The sequence below is a fragment of the Hypanus sabinus genome, chromosome 13 (genome assembly GCF_030144855.1).
Source record: "Hypanus sabinus isolate sHypSab1 chromosome 13, sHypSab1.hap1, whole genome shotgun sequence".
Classification (NCBI taxonomy): Eukaryota; Metazoa; Chordata; class Chondrichthyes; order Myliobatiformes; family Dasyatidae; genus Hypanus; species Hypanus sabinus.
This window is the reverse complement of record NC_082718.1, coordinates 15,846,776-15,858,837: the sequence shown is the minus strand read 5'-3', so window position 1 is coordinate 15,858,837 and position 12,062 is coordinate 15,846,776. Positions and strand designations below refer to the sequence as shown.

At 42.3% G+C, this 12,062-nt stretch overlaps 1 protein-coding gene across 10 annotated transcripts in view; it reads right to left on the bottom strand.

Annotated features, from left to right (window-relative positions):
- Nucleotides 1-12,062, bottom strand: part of LOC132403654 (plexin-B2-like) — a 249,573-nt gene that overhangs the window by 52,583 nt on the left and 184,928 nt on the right. For all 10 annotated transcript variants that reach the window (XM_059987166.1, XM_059987161.1, XM_059987159.1 and 7 more), the window contains 5 exons: nt 7,512-7,593; nt 6,205-6,380; nt 5,705-5,853; nt 2,761-2,866; nt 1,156-1,292 (listed from right to left, as the gene is read on the bottom strand). In XM_059987166.1, coding sequence (XP_059843149.1) covers nt 1,156-1,292; nt 2,761-2,866; nt 5,705-5,853; nt 6,205-6,380; nt 7,512-7,593 — 650 coding nt within the window. The remainder of the gene's footprint in view (nt 1-1,155; nt 1,293-2,760; nt 2,867-5,704; nt 5,854-6,204; nt 6,381-7,511; nt 7,594-12,062) is intronic.

Genomic DNA, 12,062 nt, shown 5'->3' with positions numbered 1-12,062 from the left:
CAACATTACAAATGGGTGCACAAACATACTTGAGAATGGAGAGAATTCCTTGCTTTTGGAATTAAATGTGCCTGACTCATTTTTAAACTGGGAAGCTGATAGAGCTCTATTTTTGATACAAGCAACAAGGGTGTATTTGGACTAATCCAGCAGGAGATGTGGGCTTCACTGACTTGTTGGAAAACATATGTGAAGTTTTGACATTAGGAGTGTCATTTCTTTAATGGATACTCAGTGTTGGATTAGCTAAAGGTGAACCAAGTAGAGGTATAAATAGAGCAATTGCACAACTCATCTGAGGAAGTGGAAAAATAAGGAACAAAATGGTTCATTTCACATGTTATACCTACAGGAAGGGTTGTGTGGAATTTCAGGTAAATACAGGATTAACTCCCCCAAGAGGACCACAACCTACTTGTAGGGTTTGGAGGCTGACCCTGTCAGCTGTGTTAGCTGGAATCAGGACTTTATGCTTTGGCTCTTAGTAAGGTCACCCATTCCAAAGAGGTCAAAGGGTAGAGGGCAGACTAAGAGTGCTCCTCCAGGTTTCTGGGGTTCAGCCCAGGGCTAACATCCCCGACTGGTAAAACAAAATTGTTACAGAAACAGAAACGAAGAATCCTTCTACAGCTGAGTGTGACGGTATTCCTGAGTCTCCAACCCGGGACTTGCATGACGGACAGGAGTGAAAACGGCGAGGAAGCTACTGAAGTGACAATGGAAGCCCGGAACACCGCCAGAGACGGAGGATCCCCACTGCTGCTCAAACTGCCAGCAGCGTAACAGGCAAAACACACACACTGGATTAAATAAGGAAGCAAGATGATTGAATTGCTTGCCAGTGCACTGGAGTCTGGTGTTTGCATAGGAACAGTCAAGTGGATGAAGTATCAGTGAGATATTATGTCTGCGAAGTTGCTCAGCAGGACTCCCAGTACTGATGTTAAGAAGTGAAAAGACCAAAGATTATATACAAAAAATAAAATGGGAAAACACAGCTGATTTGACACACAACGAAATATTGTTCACCTTGAGAACTTAGACTTACATCCACACAGTATCAAATACAATGCAAACCAATGACACAACTATCACCATGTTTTGTTTTATTGTCCCTCCCCAACATCCATGGTTCTTCCCCCCCCCCCCACTTACAGAGTACACGGAACGTTGCCCAGCAACACTTTTACGTCCTCCTGCTTTCCAGTGGTTAAGTGCTTTCCCGTGATTGTTAGACTCGTTCCTCCAGCATGTATCCCTCTTGACGGAGATATTTCATAAGGCTCAGGGTCCTGAACAATTACCAACATTAAGGTTAACTGTCGGAGCATTGAGTTTCTGCATTTTATCAATCAATTTTCCACATGCATTTACTAAGCCATCACAATTGTTTTTTTCTTTCCAGACCTTATTTCTTTCCACATTACATTTTATAAAGCAAACATAAATTGGTAAACCAATTTATTATTGTCACACGTACTGAGGTGCAGTGAAAAACTTGTCTAACATACTGTCTGGACAGATCACTTCATCACATCAGTACACTGATACAGTTTGAGGAAAAACAACACATCCATATCGCCAACACCACTACTTTATCATTTCCTGTCACTTGCCTTATGTACAGACACTCCTGTGCCTAGCACCACTTTATGGGCATACTATCTATCTATAGAAGCTGTCTTGTGTATTTATATTCATTGTGTTTTTTGAATTATTATGTTCCTTATCTTATTCTTTTGTTATTCTTATTTCTTTTGTGCTGCATTGGATCAGGAGTAAGAATTATTTTGTTCTCCTTTTACACATTAAATTAAACAATCTTGAATCTTAAACAGAAATCAGAATAAAATGTTACAGTGCCAGAGAAGTGCGGTGCCGGTAGACAATTAAGGTACAAGGCCGCAACGAGGTAGATTGTGAGATTGTTAAGAGTCCAGTTTATCATACAAGAAGAATGTTCAATAGTTGTATGACAGCGGGATAGAAGTTGTCCCTAAGCTTGTTGGGACACGCTTTCAGGGTCTTGCATCTTCTGCCTGATGGGAAGGAGTTAAAGGAAGAGAAAATGTCCCAGGTGGGTGGGATCTAGAATCACGCTGGCTGCTTTACTAAAGGGGAGAGTCCGTGGATGGGGTGTAGAGGAGTCCAATTTCCCCTGACGTGTTGAATCGTGTTCACAACTCTCTGCAGCTTCCTGAAGTCATATGCAGAGCAGTTACCATACCAGGCTGTACTGTATCCAGATAGGATGCTTTTTAATGATGCAGTTGGTGAGGTCAAAGGGGTATGCCTGAATTCTTTAGCCTCCTGTTGAAAGATGAGACACTGGTGTTCTATCTTGGCCAGGACATTCAGTGGTTGAATCAGCACAGGCTATTGATGATATTCACTCTTAGGAACTTTCGTCAGCACTGTTGATGAAATCAGGAGCACGAACCCCACGCCCCTCCTGAGTCCATGACCAGCTCTTCTTGTTTTGATGACATTGAGGGAAAGATTGTTGTCCTGAAACCATGCCAGGAGGCTTCCTGAACTTCAACTCACTACTTGAAATACAGACCACTGTGGTGCTGCCATCTGCAAACTTGTAGATGGAGTTCAAGCCGAATCTAATCACAATCCTGTCTGCATAACGTACAGAGCAGGGGGCTCATTGTTATTGTTGAGCTATTGGATAAAACTTTTACTTTTTGTTTTAAATTAATGTAGAGGAGACAAATCTATGAAGGTAAAACTCTGTAGGCAGTGAATACTCACAGTGTATGTGAACTTAGTGGCAGATATACCAGTTTTGTTATTTCTTGTCACAATCTGTACCAGTTTATCTTGTGGTTCCGTAACTTCACCTAATGTACAAACGACCCTGTAAGTATAAATAGATCATGTTAAAAATCACATATTTCTAATAGAATATGATGTATTTTAATTTGACTAAGGCATTCAGAAAACTAAACAAAAACTTTGCTCTCAAAAGAAAGCAGCTGTTCACATCCTGTGACAGCAAACAATTCACACTCTCCTAAATCAGATACGTGGACATGTTTCATTACCCTCATAGTCGTACATAAGTGCACTTGGTCCTATCAATAACAAGGACAATATCTGAGAGATAGCCAGGCAGGGAGAGCAATCCAGGCTGCATCTATGAAAAAGAGTAAACAGTCGATGCTTCAGGCCGAGATTCTTCATCAGGACTGATTATGGCTCTTTGCCCAAAACGTTGACTGTACTCTTTTCCGTAGATGCTGCCTGGGCTGACGAGTTTCTCCGGCATTCTGTGTGTGTTGCTTTGGATTTTCCACATCTACAGATTTTCTTGTGTTAAGGATGGTAATCCTCTCAATCTTACCGTTCAATGTGCCTGAACAAGCCCTTTGATGGTCATCACAATTGTACTCCTGGTCCATACAGATCAACCTCTGACACCAGTGTCGCTGAACTATGAAAAACAGGAGTAAAGACTTGGGTTTTGACCCGGGCACTGTTCCTTGGGCTACCACTGGTATTAACCTGGGTACAGTGTGGACTGTGATATTAGATAAAGAGATGAGGTGTTCCAGTGGTTTTCTGGCCTCTTCCGTGTTCTCCCAGATCCAGCAGCCTTTCCATCAGCTCCAATTATAAAGTACTACTCGAAGTGAGATGACTGATCTGCAGGTTCCTGGGAATTGTTGGCAAGCCTACAGCTGGGGCAGCTGGCTTGGCAAACACCCCAGATGAGGCAAAGGGTGACACCAGAGGGGCTGCTGAGATGCCAAGTGCCCAGAGTTGTGAGCCTGTGAGGCTGTGCCTGGTTCATACGCTGTTCACCAGCAACATGAGTGTAAAAGCATAAAGAATGGGAAAATTATGCTGTAGGTCCTGGCAACAGCTCCACATTTCCCTTTTCCACAGGGACAGAAAGAGCAGCCAAACAGCCAATAACAGCTACAAAGAAAAGAAATATCCTTGGCCAAGTTTCATATGAGACCAAAAGAACCCCACAAAACTCCATAAATACATTTGGTAAAACAAGAAACCATATTCACCCCTGAGAAAACAGATAATGACATTGTAAAAGATAATAAAAACAGTGAGCACTGATAATAACTGTGTTAGCTTTTGGCCCCAGAGGAAGAGGTAAACATTCCAGACTAATCAAAGAAACTAATATTGAATCCGACAGTGATAACAAATAGATATTCCACAAAGCCAACGTGAGAAGTGAAATATAGAACACAGAGGAGTACAGCATTGTATGGGACTTCCAGCCCGTGTACTGTGTTGGCCCATGTAAACCTACTCCATGATCAATCTAACCCTTGCCTCCTACACAGACCATAATCCTCCATTTTCTCTTATTTCCATGAGCCTGAGAGAATCTTAAATGTCCCTATTGTATCACCCTCAACCACCATCCCTGGCAGTGATTCCAGGCTGCGTACACCTCTGATATCAGACCCTAAACTTTCCTACACCCACCTTAAAAGGATGTTCATTCTATCTATACCTCTTCATGATCTCGTACACCTCTGTCAAGTTGCCCCTCATCCTCCTTTGCTCCAAGGAGAAAAGCCTTAGCTCACTCAACCTTTCTTCCTCAGACTGCCCCAGCTCAGTCAAACTTTCCTCATAAATACCGTGGAACATAGTCAAACCCCTGAGATTTGTTGAACCAGACAGATTGATTTCAGAGGTTGGAGCCAACCTGCAGAGCAACAACGCCACAGCCCTTGGAGAACCATGACAAGTTAGGAGCACGTCAGGAAGGACTGTCCATTGATTTAAATAACTCAAGGACTTTGTGCCAAAGTAAGGCATGTAAATACCATGTTGTTATTTGGATGTTTCTGATAACATCAAGAATGTATCAAGCGGATACTGAGAAAATATCAATGTTCAGCCAAACTTTTTTTTAACAAATCAGATGATATGACCAATCCTTCTGGTCTTTTTTTTTGCTCCTTTCTTCATTATGATATTGAGCCGTTAGGTCTTCATCACCTTATCACCCAAGCAGACTATTGTTCTCTGAGCAGCGGGCACTGGGGCAAGGCTAGGTCTCAAAGCCGCAGGTTGCCTAGTGGGTGTCAGGGACCGGTCAACGGAGAGTATCAGTGGGCTGGAAGGTCTGGATTATATATATATACACACACACATTCAGTGGTGTTGTATTTTTTTTACTGATATTCTATATGGGTTTGTAGATTTGTATGTGCGAGGACTGTGCATTGAGTCGCAGGAGCCTGGCAGGATTCTTCTTAGGTGAGAGTGATCTTGTGTGTATTTACTGTATGTAACTGTTAATGGTGTGTCTCTGCACCTTGACCCCCATAGTAACCCAGTCTCATTTGGCTGCATTCATGAGAATTCATATATCGTTGAGTGACAATTAAACTCGCGTTGAATTAAGGCAGGCAGGTTTTCTTGACCATTAACAAACTGATAACTTAAATATATTTATCCATGTCTGATGCACCAATTTAAAATTAGGTCAAAATTTTGCAACCGTGGAAAATCTATATCCAATCTAAAATAAGCAATGTGCTTGTGACATAGCTTCATTAAAGCATCGTTAAGAATAGGGTGTTGGAGGTAATTTTCAGAAGTATAAATGGATCATCAAACCTTACAAGATTGAATGAATAAATCATAGTATTCACACCTTATCTTAATGCTATATTGAACTACCACTCATGCTTCACAATAAGTTTCATCATACCTGACAGATGTGGAGTATTTTTCCTTATCTTGATTGCAAACAGCTTTTCCAACTTTGATCTCTTTGATATCATCAGCTGTTTTTCCAAGGTTTGAGCCCTTAATGGTCAGAAGAATTCCTCCTTTGAGTGGCCCATTAGTTGGGTCCAACTGAAGAATGAAAGGATTTAATCATGGTTATCTTTGTGAATGCAATTATGTCTTTGTTTGTTCTGACAGTTCTGCATATATTGTACAATTTGATAATTCACAAAAAATAGAGGTCCAGATATTTAATTGAAACACTCATACCACTCACTGTTATATATTAAAAAAACAATTTTAATGAAGTTTCCGCTTCATTGTGTGCTGCCTTTTTGAGAACAGTTTACCTACTAAAAATGTCTAATTACTTAGACAAAATATACATTTGGATTCAGACTTTTTAAAAAAATACAAATGATCAACTATTACATCTTAAAATAGTTTCTATGCAAAAATATATTAAACAATGTTACTTACTTGTGAAATAGTTGGGGCCGGACAGGAATTCGCATTTTCAATAGGAACTTTACAAAGCTCTTTATAAACACATTTTTTTGTATCTTTATTGTTGCACCAAACACAATTGTATTTTTGCTCTGCACTGAGGCATAGACTGCAGTCAGTGTTGCTGTATTCACAATTGTGGAGAGTCACTGAAAATTAAAATAATTGATTTCATATTATAACCATAAAATGTTTTCCCTATCTATGATAATTATAATGGAATAATAATTCGTTAGCCCAGACAACTTTTATAAATGTTTACTGATTGCAACACAAGTCAAGTTGTACACAAACCATGATTTTGTGTAACACTATTTCCTGCCCCATAACTGACTTAAGGAACCATCATTTGGGCAAGAGCAAAGAACTGATGGATCTTCAAAATTAAGCACTGGAGAGCCCAACATTATCTCTGGTCAGTATCAGCACATGCTTAAATCCTTGAAAAACTTGGAACAGGAGTAGGGACAGGAGTCAATTTCTCATTTCTAACAAATGTCTCTGTGGTTCCAAACCTGCAGCAGCATACTACACCTGGAACAGTTTGATGTCTTAACCGAATGAGCAAATCTGTGCCGACTCAGCTAAATTCTGATCCCAGTTTGGTTAATATGGCAGAGCTTTCCCAGAATCCTACAGCTAGGTAATCATCTTCCCTTTCTGGTCTGAGGCCAGGCATATGGAAGCAGTTAACTTCAAAAGAACACAAGCAGCACAGCCACAGACAGGTAACAATCTTATCTCCTTTCCAAGCTGCCCAGCAGAAAACCAAAGAGCAACAAACTACACTTGTCCATTATTTCACTGACTAGTTTGAATATCTAATTAAAAACCAAAAGGAGTGAAATAAATCACCTCCATCCTGGATCGTGCTGATTAAAAGAACTCTTCAGACATTCATTACAAATATATTCATTTAATAATTATCCAGCCAGCGCGATTTGTAATCTTGAACTATCTAAACCACAAAGGGACATGCTGCACCCAGTATTCATCAGCAACATAAACTGATTTCCTTCAAGTTCAGTTACCAGCTGCTCAGATGGCAGCATTACTGAGAGTAGGTTACTTCATGAAGAGAGTGGATCGACTGAAATATGTGGAATCAGTTATAATATATTACAACCACTTGCAGAAGTGGAGGAGGCAAGAAGAATTTTCAGGAAGATATTAAATATTAGAGATAATACCGATTTTAATACTGTCCTTTCAAATTGCTGCACATTCTTGAATCTAGTTTTCCAATTTCTGAGAGTTTCCTTAAAATATCTCTCACTTACCATCCAATCTACTGTCAACAGCCTTCCCCTCTACTCGTACGGAGAAACAAAGGGTAAGTGTGTCATTTTTGTTGTAGTGAAGCTGTATTGGGAAAAAAGTTGAACAATTAACACATAGAAGGAGGTTAGTTAAATTTCAACAAGTTATTTCATGACATCCCTTCAGTTGCAGGGGAAAGGGCTTTCCCCCATTTACCCTTTACTCGCAGTGAAGAAACAAAGGTTTTTTTCGGGGGAGGGGATATGGCTTGTGAACATGGGGAATGTAGCAGGTGAAGAAACACAGACATAAACACACTCTACATTGCGGCTCGATACTAGAAAAACAATAGACTATTCCTGTCTGATAACCACACATGCAGAAAACTGGGAAGGTAGCTGGAATACAGTAGTCTACATATAACCATATAACAATTACAGCACGGAAACAGGCCATCTCAGCCCTTCTAGTCTGTGCCAGTGCTTACACTCACCTAGTCCCACTGGCCCGCACTCAGCCCATAACCCTCCATTCCTTTCCTGTCCAAAGACCTATCCAATTTTACTTTAAATGACAATACCGAACCTGCCTCTACCACTTTTTACTACATCTTTGAGAAAAATACATTTGTGCGGGGTTTTAAAGCATCCAGGATTTCCCAAATATTCCTGGCGTTTGGATGCCATTCAACGTTCCAACCAAAGTGCCTATGAGCCGGACTCCTGCAGTGAGCCACCCCAGAACCTGATCTGAGACATGCATCGCTGGGAGGTGGTCAGTCATGCAAAACAGCCATTGTGCAAGCACGTTACGTTTGAAGAACAAAGATCAAACTTAATCAGCTCTGCATTTATTGGTTATGAAATAACTCACTGCTGCTAACAGTATATCTGGTTTCTTTAAAATAAAATCTCTCACAACAATCGGTGATCTGAATGTCCCAGGATCAAGATAAATAATAAAGTATTTAACAATAATACAATGTGTGCAGATTTCCGAACCAAGACAGTTGATGCTGTTGCTTCTCTCGTGTAACCAGGCAGACATTCAGGGTTTAATCATTTCTCTCTGCTGCCTGGAAGCTCGTGTGTGTGTGTTACGCTAGGATTTAATATGTTACTCTCGAAAAACTTCAGTACATCACTCAAGGGAATAAAATTCATTCATGTGATAAATTACAATAACAAACAGAGGACTTTTTACCAGAGTACATTAGCCAATCTTAAAAGCATCACACAGGTAAACAGTACATTTTGGTGTTACACAAGTTATCATTTGGACTGTTCTTGGGTCTACTGTATGGTAAGGTTCCTCCACTTCATCAAAAATTGTAAGCATCAGAGCATGTGAAGCATTCACCAAGAAACATTCTCAGGCCTTGCTTATCTAATGCTTGGACTCAGGACAAGGCAAACAGGGCGAACTGAAGGTGTGACAGTCTTGTGCAGCCAGAAGGTGGCCTGTACCTCCCTCCGCTTGTAAAAAGTGTGGCAGGACAGGTCGTCTTGAGTTCAGTTCTAGTCACCCCATTACAGGAATGGTGTGAAAACTTTAGGGAGGATGCAGAAGAGATTTACAGATTTACTGTCTGGATTAGAGAACAAGTCTCATGAGGAAAGGCTGAGCAAGCTCAGACTTTCTGTTCGGAGTGAAAGAGGATGAGAGGTTCCATGATAGAGGTATAGAAGATGATAAGAGACAAAGATAGGGTGGACAGACAGTGCTTTTCTCCTCCCAGGGATGAAATGGCTAATACAAGAAAGCATACTTTTAAGGTGGTTGAAGGCAAGGATAGGGATTTTTCTTTACTATACCGAGCGGGACGCACTGCCAGAGGTGGTGGTAGAGGCAGATTCATTGAGGACATTTTAGAGACTCTTATACATGTAGGATGAAGAAAAATCGAAGGTAGCGTGGGATAGAAGGGTTAGATAGATTTTGGAGTAGGTTACAAGGACAGCACAACATCATGGGCTGAAGGGCTTTCACTGCTCTATGTTCTATATACCAGAGAGCTTCCTGAAAGTACATAGATTGTCCTACTAGAAGGAGGGAAAGTATTACACTGAGCCTTAGAGAATGATGTCAGACTAGACATTGAAGAACCTGTGAATTAGTATTTGGGCATTGTAATTTAGTGAGGCATGGAAAGGAACGAAGGGTTGTCCAGAAATTAAGGCACTGAATTAGGGGAAGGACAATTTCAAACATGAAACAGGACCTGGCAGATGTGCCCCAAAAGCTGACAGCTGTCGGCAAAGCTACATCCAAAGAGTGGGAGTCTCTTAAACATGAAATTATCAGAGTTCTGAACTAATGTATTTCTGTAATTGTGAAAGGTGGGAAAGGCAAGTCCAGGGAGCCCTAAACATCAAGGATTATTGAAGGTTTGACAAAGAAAAAAGAATATATTACTGAAAAAAGGCAAGGCCTTTTCAAAATAGAATGTATAGGGGGCTATTTAAGTAAATTAGGAGGGCAAAAAGATGCTGCAGAATATCACTGATGGAAAGATTAAGGAAAATCTCATGATGGTTATAAATCTATTTAAGAATGAAAGGATATCCAGGTAAAAAGAAAAATATTTGTATGGAGTCAGAGGATGTGGATACACAGCATTGCACACATTTCTGATTGCCACTGCACTGAAAGGACATGATTACAACACAGAGGAAATTTACTGAAATGTTGCCCCTACTAGACATTTTAGACTTCATGATGAGAGACTAGATTGGCTGGTTTCTTTTCCTTTGAGCAGGAAAGGCTGAGGGAACACTGATAAAGAGACAGGTTGCTCTGCAGGTTTTGAACACCTGGCTTATCAACAGCTGCCGGACATCTGTGGAGCGGATGATAGATTTGATGGCTGCTGTGGGCATCTTCTGCTGGATGGGAACGGGGCGTTCTTGCTTGCCTTCTCTTCCTCCCTCCCACAGCCCTGACGCCTCCCACCCCCCCACTGACCCATGACAAATAGAGGGGGTGAAAGAAGCTGAGCAGAGATGGATGTGCTCACTTGCTCCCCTAGTCAGTAAGGCAGGCTCTTCTTGTGCTTGCTAATTCTTCCCATTTAGAGGTGTTTCTCTGACCCGCTCCAACACACACTGTTGTCCATTCCCGACTTATGAACAGTTCGGGTTAAGAACAATTCTCAAAAACAAAACCTGGGGACTGCCTGCACACAAAAATGATGGACGTGGACAGGTCATCATCCTAACAGATGTACAACGTTCTGTGTATGTTTCTCAAAATGGGTTTTTTGGTTTGTTAAGAGTAGGAATGCTTCTTTGTCTGATAAGTGTTTCTCTCGCAGTTGTTTTGCTTTATACTTGTTGATATGGTAATTGTATTCATTTGTTAACCAATGGGGAATGTTATTTTGTCTGGTGAGGCTGGGAACTTGGGGGAGGGGTTTTTTCGCGGGCTTTTGGTAGAGAGCCGGGAGGAAGACGCCGAGGAAGGTGGATGTGCGCTGCACTGCTCGGAAGACCACCGGGCGTGGGTCTAGGTGCGAAGACGTGGAGGTCGGAGGCAGGTGACGAAGGGTCAAATGGTTCGATGTTTGAGCTCCAACGATGTGCACTAAACTGACTGAACTTTGATAAGTTGGCGTCTTTTTGTTTTTTTCCCTTGCATATATATTGTATTGCCTAATACTCTTTTAATTTTAGTAAACTCTTTAAAGTGTATTTCATAACGGTATTTGTTGTGGGTTTGATACTGTGGGCGGGCGCGAGGCATAAATTCGATTCTCACAGCACCTGCGTGTACAGGAGGTGGGATTGGTGTGTGGCTGGATCTCCTTTTCCCCTAGACATATACCAGCCTGTTGGGTAAGTGTTACGTTTGTGGGGTGCTAGTCCCGGATTGGATTGTCAGGGGCTGTGGAATCGCGCAGGCAGCAGAGTGGAGATGGACAGAGATAAGATTGTTAGCTGGTGCGAATTTGAAGGTGTACCGGCGCAGTATGCCTGTGCAGTGAGGGGATTGAATTTTCGAGTTTTGGGAGACGCGATAGTGCGGGGCTTAAGCTCGGTGAAGGGTATTGGGCAGGTAGAATTGGTAGCTAGGCAGTGTGGTAAAGAGGTAGAGTCTAGCTGGGTGTTGGTTCGTACGAGTGCTGACGTCAGGACGTTGGAACTGCCGGCGACGGTCAGTGCTCCGGGGGAGGCGGGGCCGTGAGGGCTCCACACCCTCTCCGAGGATGAGGCTGAGGAGCTAGAGGTGGACCCCAGAGAGGTGCCTGGCACTAGTAAAGGGAGGTGGGAGGAGGGAGTCGTGACTAGGCCCCGCTCCCCAGGTAGGGTGGAAGCCTCGGAGCTGGCAGCCGCACTTAATTCCCTGGTGGGAGTGGCCGAGAGGCCACGGCTGAAGCTGGGGGTGTTCTCCGGAGCCAAGCCTACTCTGGACGGGGAGGTGGACTATGAGACCTGGATCAAGCATACGTCTTTGATGTTAGAGGAGTGGCCAGGCTCGGAGGAGGAGAAGAGGCAGCGATTGGTGGGAAGTTTGAGGGGTTTAGCAGCCAAAATAGTCCGGGAGTTGAAAGCTGAGAAGCCTGGGGCCTCAGT